General features: G+C 44.6%; 1 protein-coding gene across 2 annotated transcripts in view; it reads left to right on the plus strand.

Annotated features, from left to right (window-relative positions):
* LOC119971889 (zinc finger protein 143-like) overlaps window positions 1-17,115 on the plus strand; it is a 131,567-nt gene that overhangs the window by 85,858 nt on the left and 28,594 nt on the right. For both annotated transcript variants that reach the window (XM_038808170.1, XM_038808171.1), the window contains exons 11-12: window positions 15,275-15,454; window positions 16,700-16,924. In XM_038808170.1, the coding sequence (XP_038664098.1) occupies window positions 15,275-15,454; window positions 16,700-16,924 (405 nt within the window). The remainder of the gene's footprint in view (window positions 1-15,274; window positions 15,455-16,699; window positions 16,925-17,115) is intronic.

Genomic DNA, 17,115 nt, shown 5'->3' on the forward strand with positions numbered 1-17,115 from the left:
GTAAGTTGAGGAGGGACAAAGTTGAGCAGTGCTACAAAGGTAGGTGGTGTTTGCAATGGTGTGGATGTGTGGTCGGAAGTTCATCTCAGCCATAGAAGACACCAAGGTTGAGAACAGTCTGGCTGCCCGGGAAAGGGATAGAGTTGGTGGCTGTGGAGTGGAGTTTGTGGCAGAGACAGAAGACAATGACTTCAATCTTCCCAATATTTAGTTGCAGAACATTTCTGCTTGTCCAGTGCCAGATGTCCCACAAACAGTCTGACAACTTAGAGATCACAGAGGGGTCGAAAGAGTTGATGAGGTGGTCGAGCTGAATGCCATCAGAAAATGCATTCAGATGTTTTTGGCAGAGAGACAGCATGTGGATGTGAGATGAGACACCCTGGTTGACTCCAGAGGTAATGGTGAGGGTGTGGGAAGAGGAACCGTTGCAGATGATCCTTCTGTTACAACTGGATAGATAAGAGAGGAACTGGGCAAGTGGAATCTCACCAAGGTGGACGATGGAGGAGGATTATGTGGTCAGCTGGGTCAAGGCTACAGGCCAGTTGAGAGGATGAAGTGGCATAGTTTATCGTGGTCATAGTCATATAGGATGTCATTAGTGATTTTGTATTGGGCCAGTAACTTGATTGGAGAGATATAAACATGGATTTCTGGGAGAGATTGGCACAAATTTGGGAGGTGAAGGACTTTGGGGAGGAAAGGAAGATTGGATAGGGTTGGGTAGTTTGCAAGCACTGTGGGCTCATTAGTTGGTTTTTGGAGGGGGGTGCAAATGGCAGACTTGAAGGTAGGAGAACAGTTAATAGTATCAGATCAGATAAAGTGGGGACTAGAAAGGGAAGTTGTCAGTAGTTTCATGGAAATAGGATTGAGGGAGGAGGAAATGGTCTCATGGACAAAATGAACTCTGAGTGGGTATGAGTGGAGACGGGAGAAACGAGAGAAAGATATAAATTCATGGTCAGAACTAGGGGGAGTTTACAGGAAATGTGGCCCAGTGGCCTCAGGAAGGGTGTGATGCTGCTGTATGGATAGTCTCAGACTTAATGACAAAGAGGTCCATGTGGTTCTCACTTTTTGGACATGAGGGTGGAAGAGACAGGAGGGGGAGTTTAAGAAGATGATTTGTAGTTGCAAAAAAAAGCAGGGTAGTCTTTGCATTCCAAGGTGCTTCTGGAATCGAGAACTGTTTTGGCAGAGGAGAGCAAATCTGATGTGCTTTGTGATCCAGCCAAATCTGAAGAATGGATAAACCAGTTGTTTGCCATATTTGGGTCTGTTTCCCTTTAAGTTAAGGGAGTGGAGATGAGGGCTGTATTAGGGAATGTCTAGGGTAAGAGAGAATAATTATTTTAATAGGGGCCAGGACATCAAAGATGAAACTGAGGGTGTGATTGTGCAGATTGGTAACTGCAGAAATGTTGCTTTTAGTGGAGAACCAAAGATTTAATGGTTAGGATTTTGGAAGTGCAGTTGTCAGTGAATTGGGAGACAGTTTATTCAGGGTGGACCTAAAATAATTGAGAGGGGGATGTGGGGGGAGACAGATGCAAGGAAGTGATCAGAGATGGACTTATCTGTGACAGAGAAACTCGGGGTAGTGAAGTCAGGAGAATGACAAGGTCATGAGTGTGGATTGGTTATAAGTAGGGTAGTTTAAGTCGAGGAGAGATTCAGGGTGGATAGGAGGTCAATGAACTCCAAGAAGAAGAGCATGATAAATTAAGATGGAGATTGAAATCACTGAGGATAAGAAATTGCTCAGTGCAGAAGCTGAGAAAGGAAAACAGTGACGATATCTTGGTGATAACCTTGGTATGTGCTTACTAGAAAATTATGATTTTAAATGAGAGGTAATAGGATGAAAGAAGGTGAGGTGCTCAAAGGAGGAGAAGATGCCAGAGGATTAGGGAATGAACTATACTGGTCTCTGTGGGACAAATGGTGGAAGGTCTGGCCAGGTGGGGAGGTTTAATTGAATGTGAATATTTCATCCATCCTTAGGTCAGGTTTCCCTCAAGGCCATTATAACATTCATAATAGGCTCATGGATGTCAAGACCTTGTTCAGAAGTGAATGCACTTTCTGGAAGGAAGTATAGAGAGGAGAGTGGTAATAACTGATCTGCTGACAGTGCCCTCAAGCTCAACATAGGGAAGTTTGAGTGACTGGGAAGGATATAAAAAAACAATCAAGTATAAACAAAAGTCAGCAAGGGAGTAGGATTGTGCAGTCAGGGTTGTTGTTCATAAGAGACAGCAATGAGTGCTTTGATGAGCTCTTTTGGAGGAGGCCATGAGAAGCACAGAGAGAACCTTCACAGTTACCTCAGAGGTAGTCAAACCTGGAATAGCAGCAGGAGGTTAGGAAGGTTGAGGAGCACTGAAGTGTTGGGGTAGCGATTTGGGAGGGTAGATTAACCAAGAGAGGGAAAAATAAAAGTGTCCTAGTTTTACAGCACAGAAAGATGCCCTTCAGCCCATCATGTAAGTGCTGGCCATCCAACACCATTCGATTCTAATCCCATTTTGGTCTAAAGCCTTGTACACAATTGTATTTCAAGTGCGCATCTAAATGATTCTTAAATGTTGAGTATTCCCACATCTACCACCTTTTCGGGCAGAGATTCCCACCACCCTTTGTTTGAGATAATCGTTTCCTCAAATTCCTTCTAAATCTCCTGCTCTGTACCGTAAATCTATGCCCCTGGCTATTGACCTCTCTACTGAGAGGAAACGTTTCTTCTATCTACCCTATCTATATCCCTCAGAATTTTGTACACTTCGACGAGGTCCACCCTCCACCTTCTCTGCTCTAAGGAAAATAATCCCCGCCTATCAGCCTCTCTTCATCGCTGAAAAGCTTCAACCCAGGCAACATCCTGGTGAATCTCCTCTGCACCCTTTCTCATATGCCTTCTTAACCATCTTATCTACCTGTCCTGCAGCCTTCAGGGATCTTTGGACATGCATCGCAACATCCGTCTGGTTCTCTGTACTTACATTCATTGTTTATTCCTGTGCCTTGTTAGTCCTCCTAAAATGCATCCCTTCACACTTTTCAGCATTAAATTCCATTTGCCACAGTTCCGCCCATCCGACCAGCCCGTCTATATCGTCCTGTAATCTAAGGCTTTCCTCCTCGCCATTTACCACACAGCAATTTTCGTGTCATCTGCGAGCTTACTGATCATACTACCCACGTTACGTCTAGATCATTAATGTACACTACAAACAGCAACGGTCTAGCACCAATCTCTGCGGTACACCACTGGACAGTCTTCTGGTCAAAAAAAACCCAGAGGTGCCACCTGCCACTAAGCCAATTTGGGATCCAATTTTCCAAATTGCCCTGGATTCCATGGGCTCTTACCTTCTTGATCAGTTTATGTAGACTATGTCAACTGCACTGCCGTCGGCTACACACCTAGTCACCTCCTCGCAAAATTCAAATTTGTGAGACATGGGGTGTGATTCTCCGATCCCCACGCCGGGTTGGAGAATCGCGGGAGTGCCGGGCGAATCACGCCACGCCGCCGTGGCACCCGCAAGCGATTCTCCCCCCCCTCCCCCCCCCCCCCCAAAACGGTGTGTCGCGTTTTGCGACAGGCCGCTCGGAGAATCGCCGCTCGACCTCCGGCCCGGATGGGCCGAGCGGCCTGCCGAATCCGACCGGTTCACGCCGACGCCAACCACACCTGGTCGCTGCCGGCGTGAACAGCACGCGGCCGCTGTGTGTGGGGCCTGTGGGGGGCGGAGGGAGAATCGAGCACCAGGGCCGTGCTCAGGAGGGGTCTGGCCCGCGATCGGTGCCCACCGATCGTCGGGCCGGCGTCTCTGAAAAACGCACTCTTTTCCCTCCGCCGCCCCGCAAGATCAATCCTCCATGTCTTGCGGGGCAGCGGAGGGGAAGACGGCAACCGCGCATGCGCGGGGTGGCGCTGGTCAACCTGCGCATGCGCGGGTGACGTCATTTAGGCGCCGCCGGCCGCGTCATTCAGGCCGCGCCGCTTTGACGCAAGCATCAAAGCCCGGCACGCGAGATTGACGCGCCACCGCTCCTAGCCCCCTGGGGGTGGGAGAATAGGGGGCGAGGAGCGGCCTCCGACGCCAGAGTGAAACACTCCGGTTTTCACTCCGGCGTCGGCACTTTGTCTCCCTCTGGGAGAATTTCGCTCATGATCTCCCCCTGCAGAGCCATGCTGATTATCCATGATTATTCCGTGCCTCTCCAAAAGGAGATTTTTTCCCCCAATAATTTCCCTACCATTTGTGTTGGACTCAGTGGCCTGTAATTATCTGTTTTTTCTATACACCCCTTCTTGAACAATGGTACCATACTAGCTGTCCTCCGGTCTTCTGGCACCTCTCCTGTGGCCAGAGAGGATTTGAAAATTAGTGTCAAAGCCCCTACGATCTCCTCCCTTGCTTCTCAAGTAGCCTAGGATACATATCAGCATGGCCTGGGTATTGATCCACTTTTAAGCCTGCTAAAGCAGCCAACACCTCCTCCCTCTCAATGTTACTCTGTTTAATTATACTCAGTTTCCCATCCCTGCTTTCTGTACCTACATCGTCCTGCTTCAGGGTGAACACAGATGGAAAATACTCATTTACTGCAATTTTCCTTTATTTTTATTTTTTTAAAAATAAATTTAAAGTACCCAATTCATTTTTTCCAATTAAGGGGCAATTTAGCATTTTCAATCCACCTACCCTGCACATCTTTGAGCCCCACGCAGACACGGGGAGAATGTGCAAACTCGACATGGACAGTGACCCAGAGGCGGGTTTGAACCTGGGACCTCGGCGCCATGAGGCAGCAATGCTCACTGTGCCACCGTGCTGCCCAGATTTTCCTTTATTTTACCCGCCAGTGTTTTTTCATTTCCCCTCTTTGCTCTCCTAATTTATTTTTTTTTAAGTACCCGCCCAAACTTTCTGTACTTCTCCTCGGCATCCACTGTTTTGAGCCCCTGAATCTGCCATAAGCCTCCCTTTTTTTCCTTATCCAGTGCTGCATTTCCCTTGATATCCAGAGTTTTTGGGGCTTGTTGGTCCCACCCTTTATCTTTATGGGACCTCTCTCTTTCTTTTTTGAATGACGCCCACTGCTCTGATGTGGATCTTCCTCCAAGGAACTGCTGCCAGTCCACTTTGGTCAGATCCTGTCTTATCTATTAAAATCGACCTCCCCACAATTCAGAAACTTTATTTCCAATCCATCTTTGTCCTTTAAAATAACTGCCTTAAAACCTAACCAAGTTTTGTTCACTATCACCAAAATGCTCTCCCACTGACACCTTTATCGCTTGCCTGGCTTCATTCCCTAAAATTAGGCCAAGTACTGCTGCCTCTATGTAGGATTTTCTATGTGCTGGCTCAAAAAGCTTTCCAGGATGCACTTAATAACTTTTACATTGCTTGGTCCAGTGTGGTAGCCAAACATGCATGCAAACAGGGAATGTTTCTACTCTGTACTTAACCTACCCCGAAAAAATTCAAGTATTCAGTTATTTTTTTGCCTACCAATTAATTCTGGATTCCAATCTACCTGGGCAAGATTCGTTTCCAACTCACTGAAATTAGGCCTCCTCCAGTTGGGTAGTTTTATGCTTGATTGCTTCTTATCCTTTTCCATAACTACTCTAAACCTGACGATATTCTGATCACTGTTCCTCAACAACTCTCCGATTGAAACATTCTCCACCTCGCCCATTTTATTCTCAAATCCACATCCAGCACTGCTCCATTGGCCTGGAAACACACAGATAAAAGTTCACCTTTCAGGAAGTTCCCCCTCCCACACTTTTTGCTCTTTACTCTGTTACTGTCTCAGGCTATATTAGGATCACGGAAGATGCCCATTTTCACCGCTCTGTAGTTCTTGAACGTTTCTGTAACGTGTCTGCAAATTTGCGCTTTTTTTGGTGTACTTCCAGATGTCATTGTTGATTGTGCTATTTGTATGAGGTGCCAAATTTATACATTGTCTTTTGGTAAATTTATCAATAGCCACAAAATATTAATCATTTGAGGGAAACTGACTGTTTGTTTTTCACAGACTATTTGTTTACAAGACTTTCAACAAAGGTTTATTACTATGGCAACCAAATCTGGCCCGATAACAAGAGCTGCATGGTTACCTGACTTTATATCAACAATCCTAGAATTAAGTGCAGAGTTTGGATTTGGCTGAGTTAGTACATAACTTTTAATATATAATTAAAAAGAAAACCACGAGCATTGTTCACCAGTTTAAAGTTTATGGATAGCTTGTGGCTTTCTTGAATGGGGTTGCTTATTTTGCCCTACTCATCTCTTTTAACTAATTTTCTCTGCCCACGGAATTAACTCCTTGCTGGGACATTAGGTATCTTCCAGTGCAGTCGTGGATTTATAATGAACACCTCGTGCCCTGGCACAGTGCCCTAAAGGGAGGTGGGCCCCCAAAATACAGGCTCTCTGATTCATATTGCTTAGAGCCAATCTGGTGCAGACATACATTGCAAACCCGCCCACAGTTGCAAATTTGACACTATTTCCAGCCAAGCAAAAACTTATCTGATCTGCTGCAGCTCTCAGTTCTGCGCAGGCGCTGCGGAGACATTCACACGTTCACCTCTATATTACCCATGTTGTATGTGGCCAAGCGTCTCGCAGTGAGGAGAGTCAGTAAGGAATCAGGGGGTGACCCAGCCATGGTGCCTAATGGGACAGCAGCAACGGCTGGTGCCCAGGGTTTGGAGGTTCAGATCAGAGAAAGCGTTAATGGCTGTCATGTTGGCACAGCTGGAATTGGAGGTGTGCACCTGTAAATTCCAGCCCCTGGTGGCAGGAACCAAGCTTGCCGGTGCTTAACCCCCTCAATGTCATCACCCCTCCCCATCCCTTAGTAGGAAACGCTGATTGCATGGGAGCAAGAGAGAGAGTGAGTGTGTATGAATGTGTAGGGCAGCATGGTAGCACAGTGGTTAGCACTGCTGCCTCACAGCACCAGGGTCCCGGGTTCAACTCCAGACTTGGGTGACTGAATGTGTGGAGTCTGCATGTTCTTCCCGTGTCTGCATTGATTTCCTCCAGGTGCTCCGGTTTTCTCCAACAGTCCAAAGATGTGCAGCTTAGGTAGATTGGCTTTGCTAAATTGCCCTTTGTGTCCAACGGTTAGTTGAGATTACAGGGATGGGCAAGGGAGTGGGGCTGAGTATGGTGTTTATTCAGCGGGTAGTTGCAGACTCAATGGGCTGAATGGCCTCCTTCTGCACTGTAGGTATTCTATGATTCCTTGTGTGACAGACCTGCTTGTATCCAGTCTCCTTCAACAGTGAGCCCATCCTCACAGCGGCCGCCACCTGGGAGGTGTCTCTGGCATTGTGATGAAGTTGGCTATTGAAAGTGTTCAAGGGGCAGTTGCCATCACAGTAGAATGTGGAGTACTGGAGAATACCACCAATTCACTGGGAGAAAAAAGCACATTCTGCAGGTAAATCGACACTAGCACTGAGGGGAGGCCAAGTCAGTCCACTTTAAGCTTGCATTCCCACAGAAAGAACAAAGTATTCTGCTTTTCCATTAACGTCTTTCCTTCATTTGTGTCATCCGAGCAGGAGGATGTCAAGGTAATGGCCCCTATCATAGAATCTCAGCACCAGGGCTGTGACATCTTTAGGCTTCTCAACCTTATAAATATTTTATACGGATTAAGACTTGGGTCATGTAAATCCATTCTCCAAGAATATTGAAGTTTCTTTAGACCCCAGAAGTTGTGTCAATCACTTAATTTATTCTATTTGAAGCATAACCACAATATCTATTTATTCAAAATTAACTATGAAACAATGATAATTGATCAGAAATTAGGGTGTGTTACTTTATTTAATTGATAGTATAGGAGGGAAAAGATAGTTGAGAGTGCAGGCAAAAATGTCCTCCTAACTCAACATGTTGGGAAGTAATGGATTTAATCAGTATCAGTACTTCTGAGAGATCCGATTCCCATGTGGGAGCCATAAAGATACATAGCACGAAAGGAAGCTACTTGACCCATCATTGTGACTGCGCAGCTTTCAGAAAGCACTATCCACATTGTCCTATTTTCCATACTTCTCTATTTATTCTAAAATTTCAGACATAAAACACGTAATGGATTCTATTCCTGCCACTGTTTCTATTGGGAACATTCTATGTCCTAACAACCCCTCAATTTGTATTACTAGTCATTGTATCATCATATTTCATTTGATTGAGAAAATTATTGCTGCAGACAACTTGCTTTACCTGCTATAAAAATGCAAAGGTTTCAAAAATGGAGATTGGGGTGTGCTGGTTGATGGAAATAGGTTATAGAGAAGAAAAGTCAAGTTATTTATATTATTACTGTAGTCAGAAAGCCTCAAGAATAAGTATTTCACAAAGTACAAAACAGGGGCAGCAGGGTAGCATGGTGGTTAGCATAAATGCTTCACAGCTCCAGGGTCCCAGGTTCGATTCCCGGCTGGGTCACTGTCTGTGTGGAGTCTGCACGTCCTCCCCCTGTGTGCGTGGGTTTCCTCCGGGTGCTCCGGTTTCCTCCCACAGTCCAAAGATGTGCGGGTTAGGTGGATTGGCCATGCTAAATTGCCCGTAGTGTCCTAATAAAAGTAAGGTTGGGGGGGGGGGGGGGGGGGGGGTTGTTGGGTTATGGGTATAGGGTGGATATGTGGGTTTGAGTAGGGTGATCATGGCTCGGCACAACATTGAGGGCCGAAGGGCCTGTTCTGTGCTGTACTGTTCTATGTTCTATGTTCTATTGGCAAGATTGCATGTACAGGTATCAGATACAGCTGAAGTTAACTAAAGGCACAATTAAATGCTAAAAATGCATTGGAAAAAAAACCAATGGATCAGGTGACATTCCCATGGAAAAGCTTCATAAGTTCTGTTGGTAACCAGAAAAGTCACTTAAGTCCTTTGAAGCATTTAACAAGGTGGTCAGGATAGAGGAATAAGAAATATATGTTTTGTATTCGTTTTCATGATTGAAGATGAAACAGCGGAATGTACAAATGCTTTAGATATTGGCTCTTGGAATGTAAATACACACATGGTCTTAGCTTGGTTTGAGGCACTGAAGATTGATCAGGTTGTTGGACCATATAACTTTTAACCTCAAATGCTGTAGAAAATTGGAGAGGTATTGTGCGAGCCATTAATTTAGCTGACTAATAGTTCTTTGAAACCTAGATTAGTTTGAATTGACTGGCGAAAGATCTTGATGCATGAATACTTGCACACATGTGCCAAGCCCCATTCATTGATATCTACATAGGAACAAGAGTAGGCCATTCAGCCCCTTGAGCTTGTTCTGCCATTATGGCTCATCTGTATCATAACCATAATTGGTCTTGTTCCATATCTTGGCCAGGATTCTCCCCTACCCGGCGGGGCGTGGGGTCCCGGCGTACCGGAGTGGCGCCAACCACTCCGGCGTCGGGCCTCCCCAAAGGGGCGGAATTCTCCGCACCTTTAGGGGCTAGGCCCGCGCCGGAGTGGTTTCCTCTCCGCCGATGGCGCCAAAACCGGCACCAATGGCCTTTGCCGGTACACCGCCTGGCGTCGGGGATGGCCGAAAGGCCTTCGCCGGTCCGCGCATGCGCCGGTGCGTACGTCACCACCGGCGCATGCGCGGTGGGGGGGGGGTCTCTTCCGCCTCCGCCATGGTGGAGGCCGTGCCGGCGGCGGAAGAAAAAGAGTGCCCCCCACGGCACTGGCCCGCCCGCCGATCGGTGAGTCCCGATCGTGGGCCAGGCCACTGTGGGGGCACCCCCCAGGGTCCGATCGGCCCGCGCCCCCCCCAGGACCCTGGGGGCCCGCTCGCGCCGCCAATCCCGCCGGCACCAGAGGTGGTTTAAACTATATCGGCGGGATTGTCCTGTCAGCGGCGGGACTTCGCCCCATCGTGGGCCGGAGAATCGCCGCGGGGGTCCCGCCAATCGGCGGGACGTGATTCCCGCTCCCGCCAATTCCCGGGTGGCGGAGAATTCCGGCCACGGCGGGAGCAGGATTTACATTGGCCCCGGGCGATTCTCCGACCCTGCGGGGGGTCAGAGAATTCCGTCCCTTGTAAGTAAACCTCTGTAATTCATGTTTTAATAGGCTTGAATTACATAATTGAACAGCTGCATAATGAATTTCTAGCTAAAGACTAATGATTCATGGTCCAAAATAAAATGATAACGGGCAATAATAATATTTAAAAAGCAAAATTTTCCTGATGTTTGGGAACTGAAATGTACTTGGGGTGAGGGGAAGAGAGAGTGCGCGTAGGAGGTGCTGTCTAGAGAGTGTGGAGCGTGTGCGCGGGGGATGTCGCCCAGAGAGAGTGTGCGCGAGGGGAGGCGGAGCAGTAGAGAGAATGTGGCCAACAAATGCTGGCCTTATCAGCAACACTGGATCCCATGAAAGAATGAAATAAAAGTAAAGACAAGATTATTGAATTTATTGTGTTGAAGGAAGGAGAACCAGTTAAGATTGGTGAGGAGATGGGGAAAGCCACACTTGATGAGAAAGAGGATGTGGACAGTGGAGTTGTGAACAAGTGGTAGTTTATGTAGGGGAACTCAGGAGGCTAGTAAGGAGACCATTGGAGTAGTCCATTTTGGAGTCGATTAAGGTTTGGCTGAGGAATTCAGTATAAATGGGACAAGCTTGGTGTAGACGAGTGCACTGTTGTGGAATGGCACAATTCAAACGGTCAATCTTCCCCTTCCTAATCCAGAGAATTCTCCAGGATCTTCTTGGGATCTTCCTTTTTTTAAAATTAATTAGTGGGATCTGAGTTTTGCTGGCTGGGCCAGCATTTGTTGCTTTGACTAGCTTATCTACTCACAAGAGATTAACTTGTGCTGCGTGGGAGTTGCAAGATTGCTTTTTGAATGGATCTATTGTTGTTGTCTTTTTTTGAAGTGGGTTATCTTTTCACCGAGTACAGTTTATTCTGAATTGAAGATATATTTTTCTATAAATTTAGAGTACCCAATTCATTTTTCCAATTAAGGGGCAATTTAGCATGACCAATCCACCTATCCGGCACATCTTTTGGGTTATGGGGGCTGTACCCACACAAACACGGGGAGAATGTGCAAACTCCACACGGACAGTGATCCAGAGCCAGGATCGAACCTGGGACCTCAGCGCCGTGAGGCAGCAGGACTAACCCACTGCGCCACCGTGCTGCGTTCAGTGATCCTTATATAGCATGTAGTAAATGAAGAACACTGGAGGCAGAGCAGAAAGAGAAAATAAAGTAACATAGTTTCAATTTTGTTGAATATATTGAAGAGAGATCACACTGAAAATCAAGCCAAATAAAAGAGAAAAAGTAAGCAATTTTTAAAAAGAGGCAAATATGAAAATTGAGATATCAAAGTGGAATAAAGCCAGAATAAATAAATAAGATGAAGAAATGAGCAGGTGGGAACACAGCAGAGCTAAGATAAAAGTGAACGACAAAGGAATAATATTTTCAGAAGGGAATAACACAATAGTAAAAAGTAGCAAACCTGGCCATTTTAATGTTGGTGCTTGATTCTGAAAGAATAGGGCGGCATGGTGGCACAGTGGTTAGCACCGCTGCCTCACAGTGCCAGGGATCCAGGTTCGAATCTGAACATGGGGGACTGTCTGTGTGGAGTCTGCACATTCTTTCCCTGTCTGCGTGGATTTCCTCTGGGTGCACCTCTCACAGTCTAAAGATGTGCAGGTCAGGTGGATTGGCCATGATAAATTGCCCCCTAGTGTCCAAAGGTTGGGTGGGGTTATGGGGATTGGGCAGGGTGCTCTTTCAGAGGGTTGATGCAGATTGATGGGCCAAATGAAAATGAAATGAAATGAAAATCGCTTATTGTCACGAGTAGGCTTCAATGAAGTTACTGTGAAAAGTCCCTAGTCGCCACATTCCGGTGCGTGTCCGGGGAGGCTGGTACGGGAATCGAACCGTGCTGCTAGCCTGCTTGGTCTGCTGTAAAAGCCAGCGATTTAGCCGAGGGAGCTAAACCAGCCCCAGAATGGCCTCATTCTGCACTGTAGATATTCTATGATTCTATGAAATGGAAATGTGACCATTGGACCCTGCTTTTCTCTTTATTTACTGTTATGTTGAACTCGATTTGGATCAGTGGAAAGATTTTCCCTGTGGTGTTCTGCAAATCTGACCACTGGTGTTGGGACCGCACAAATGCCCATCTTCAGACTAGACTGGGCCTGTGCTTTAATGTCCCACCTGAAAGCAGTGCTTTGGATAATATATCACTTTTCAGTACTGCTCTGTCAACTTTTATTATGTAGTTCTGTCCCGAAGTGTACTTTGCACCAACAGTCTTCTACCTGAGGTATGAATGCTACCAACTGAGCCAAGTTAATACTGAAGAGTCAAGTTAAATACAAGTATGATTCAGCTACATTGGGACAGCAACTAACCGTTTATTGCAAGGAAGCCCGTGATCCACTTTGAAATGTATATCTGCATCTCGCAACATCTCGCTAGATCGCAGGAAGTGTTCTGAGCTCTCGCAAGATTTTATGCCATTATCACATCCCTGAGTCGGGCATGGCGAGGCTGTTCGATCGCACCCCTAGTACAGAAAGAGACCCTTCGGCCCATCGTGTCTGCGCCTCCATCAAGCACCTATTTACTCTAATCCCATTTTCCAGCATTTGGTCCATGTTATGGCATTTCCAGTGCTTATCTAAATGCATTTTAAATGTTGAGTGTCTTTTAAAATTTATTTACAGGATATGGGCATCGCTGGTTAGGTCAGTATTTATTGCCCTTACCTAGTTGCCCTTCAGAAGGTGGTGGTGAGTTGCCTTCTTGAACTGCTGCAGTCCTTGAAGTATATGTACACCCACTATGCTAGGATTTTGACCCAGCGACAGTAAAGGAGCAGTGATATATTTCCAAGTCAGGGTGGTGGGTGATTTGGAGGGGAACCTCCAGGTTGTGTGGTTCCCAGGTATCTGCTGCTCTTGTCCTTCTAGATGGTAGTGGTCGTGGGTTTGGAAGGTGCTGTCTCAGGAACCTTGGTGAGTTACGGCAGTGCATCTTGTAGATGGTATACAAGGCTGACACTGTTCATCGGTGGTGGAGGGTTTGAATTTTTGTGGAAGAGGGAGTAATCAAGCGGGCTGCTTTATCCTGGATGGTGTTGAGCTTCTTGAGTGTTGTTTGAGCTGCACTCATCCAGACAAGTGGAGAGTATTCCATTACACTCCTAATTTGTGACTTGTAGATAGTGGACAGGCTTTGGGAGGGTCAGGAGGTGAATTACTCGCCGTATGATTCCTAGCCTTTGACCTGCCCTGGTAGCCACAGTATTATAACTTACCATTTGTTAGCCCAAGCCTGGATATTGTCCAGGTCTAGCTTCATTTGGACATGGACTGCTTCATTATCTGAGGAGTCGCAAATGGCGCTGAACATTGTGCAGTCACCCGCAAACATCCCCACTTCTGACCTTATGATGGAAGGGAGGTCATTAATTAAGCAGCTGAAGATGGTTGGGTCTACCTCTACTGCCCTTTCAGGCAGAGAGTTTCAGTTTCCCACCAGCCTCTAGGTGAAAAGGTTTCCCCTCACATCTCCGATAAACCTCCTGCCCATTTCCTTAAATCTATGCTCCCTGATTATTGACCCCTCCGCGAAGGGGAAAAGTTTATTCCACCCTATCTATAACCCTCATAATTTGATACACTGTGCTATACAGGAGAGATTGCATGAATGCCAGGAACTGGAGCAAGTATCATCAGTCTATTGGGGTTTAAAGCAGTGTTGATGGTCTGCTATTGCCACAAAGGCAAATGAGCATTCCATTGCAGAGAAACTACAACATGAAAATGGACCATTCAGCCCACCCATTTCAGTGTTGCTGGCAAGGCCAGTATTTATTGCCCATCCATAATTTCCCTTGAATTTCAGGATTTTGACCCAGTGACAATGAAGGAATGACAAAATATTTATTTCCAAGTCTGGATGGTGTGTGACTTGCTGGGAATCCTGACAGTGATGGTGTTACCATGTTGCTGCTGCCTTTTCCTTTTAGATGGTAATGGTCAAAGGGGTTGGGTGGTGCTGTTGACATAATCATGTTGAAATATATCTTTCACCTGAGCAGTTATTCTAATTTGATACACTCTCCAGGCACCTTTATCCTTTCATTGATCATTCACCTACTATATAGTTTATTCTTACACGTTGATGTGATCTCTGCTTCAGTTACTAACTTTGATGTTGCATTTTACAGCCTCTCAACCCTTTGTGTAAAGCATTTATTCTCCTCTATGCCCTAATTTTTATATTTAATGTTATATCTATCACTGTCCCCTCATTCTAGCACCTTAATCACTGAAAGTGGGCCATTTATTTTGTCGCATCACTTCATAACTTTAAACTTCTCTATCAAATCACTCCTAATCCTCGGAAAAAAAGTCCAATTTTCCAAATGATGCCTTTTATTTTTACAGCATGATAAATATTTCAGAATGTTTTTGAACAATTTCTGCAAAATTAAAAAGGTGATGACAGTAATTTTATGCAGTCTAGATCTTTGGTTCCCAGCTTGTGCTCATCACAAGAGTTCTACAGGTGATCATAGAAAAGAAAATACAATTATGTGTACTCTGTATGTATGATACTCGATGTTGCATTATTATTCACAATATAATTTGCTTCACAAACATCGTTGTGTAATATAATCTGTAATGTATTTGTGAGTGTACATCATAAACTATTGAAAAGCTGCGTTTTAATGCCCATTGATATATAAGTAGGCTCTGTAAAAAAAAATGTTTAAAACGACTTGCGTCCATTGCGGTTTGCAAACTCTTTTGATGACTATCTATTGTCTGCATAAAGGAAAACGTTGGGAATCGCATGTCCAGACCAATTAAATATTAACCACATCATTTAGTTATCTGGCAAAAAAACATTCAAAATAAAATGTATGTTACCTTTTTATATCCTTGTTTTACTGCTTTGACCTTAAATTGTATTTTAAGGAGGTTGAAATATAAGTAAATCAAAAATGTCTGGCATCAAATGTGTGGCAGAATTTTAGTGCTACAGTTTCTTCATGTTTTAAGTTAACTTTGAAGTGTGTGTGTATATATATATATATATATATAAATGTGCTAAATGTTAAGTCACTATGTCAACCAAATATTGCAGATGCTTTACTTGCGTGTATTGTGCCTTGTTTTTGTTGTAATGGAATTGCATTCTATCTGACAAACAGGCGAAAGACCATTTAAATGCCCCTTTGAAGGCTGTGGCAGATCATTCACTACATCAAATATTCGTAAAGTGCATATTCGGACGCACACAGGTGAAAGGCCATATTTCTGTCCAGAGGCAGGCTGTGGAAGAGCCTTTGCTAGTGCAACCAATTACAAGAACCACATGAGGATACACACAGGTATCAATCAGAATTACATGCTGCTAGACATTTCCTAAAGCTTGCTCGTTAATATGTTGCCTAACAGAGCACTATATCTATTTAACTATCCATTTAAGCTATTTTGCAAATTATTTAAAAAATATAATTCTTCTTGAATGCTTCTTTGGGGTGAGGTGGTTCCACAATTTTTGTCAGAGTATTGAACACTCTTTTTGTTTCACCTCAGTCTTCCCAGATTACATATCACCTATAGATGAGAAGGCGAATGGCTTATTCTCAGGCCTTAGTCAGTTTAAGTGAAAGAATCATTTAATAAGCGACATACAACAGCAGCACAGTACCCAAATTTGAAACCTCCCTCCCATTCAGTTACTTAACCTTTTTTTAATTTAGAAGGCATTTATTTTCAATTGGAATGCAAAATGGAGGGCTGTATTTTCACTCAAGAATTTGCCAGAATTTATACCTGTGATTTAATGGGATAAAAGTTGCATCACATAATTCCCTTGGAGAACAAGCCTGAATATCAGGTTTAAGTTTTTGAATAACAGGACTAAGTACTGGAAAAGGGGAGATTGCTAAAACAAGATGAGTAGGGATGGCCAATTTACAAAAATAATTACCCTGTACAGTCTCCTTGTATCTATAGAGGATAGAGGGCGAGACAGTCCTTTCTCATCGAGCAAAGATTAGAAGCATTTTGCAAAGGGTCCACAGGTTAGATAAAAAGGGTTTGCATGTTGGACACCTCTGATACAAGGCAACAAATCTGACAGTACTGTACCCTTGCAACAGTGCTTCAGTAAGCTGCTTTTATTTTCGTAATAAAATGGAAGGAAAAAGAAAGGACTCCTCAGCCACAAAATACTGATTCTGTTGATCTGAAGCGATATCAATTGTTGTAAAAACTCACCTGGTTCACGAAAGTCCTTTAGGGAGGGAAATCTGCCAACCATACTCGGTCTGGCCTCCATGTGACTCCAGAACCACAGCAATATGATTACTCTGAACTGTCCTCGGAAATGGTCTCGTAAGCCACTTAGGGATTAATTAGGGATGGGTAAAAAATACTGGCCCTGCCAGCGACATACTTGAATGAATAAAGAAAATAAAACTGCTTTCAAGCTTTAAATGGCACAAAAGATTTTATAAGAAGAATGTGGTTTCGTTTTGTAGACTACCTGCAAAATATTACATGAGGTTTTGCTTTTTATTGTTGACTTTATCTTCATTATGTAATTGTGACTTATTTATAATGTGCAGGGGAGAAACCTTATGTCTGTACTGTACCTGGTTGTGACAAGCGCTTTACTGAGTACTCCAGTTTATATAAACACCACGTAGTTCATACACATTCCAAACCTTACAACTGTAACCACTGCGGCAAAACCTATAAACAGACCTCTACACTGGCAATGCATAAACGAACTGCACATGGTGATAGTGAGCCAACTGAAGAAGAAGAGACTTTCTTTGAACAACAGGATGGTGAGTACAATTTTGATATGTTTTTGCCCATTAACAGTGTCATGGGTCAACTGGTAATATTTAGTAATACTGATGAATCCCCAACAAAACATGTTTTGCAACTATGGAAAAGTCTCATTGCACCATAATCGTTGTCATCATAAGAAATGTAGGAAATAAACTTGCAGACTTTTTGTTCTCAAAACAGCACT

This window comes from Scyliorhinus canicula, chromosome 9 (genome assembly GCF_902713615.1).
Source record: "Scyliorhinus canicula chromosome 9, sScyCan1.1, whole genome shotgun sequence".
Classification (NCBI taxonomy): Eukaryota; Metazoa; Chordata; class Chondrichthyes; order Carcharhiniformes; family Scyliorhinidae; genus Scyliorhinus; species Scyliorhinus canicula.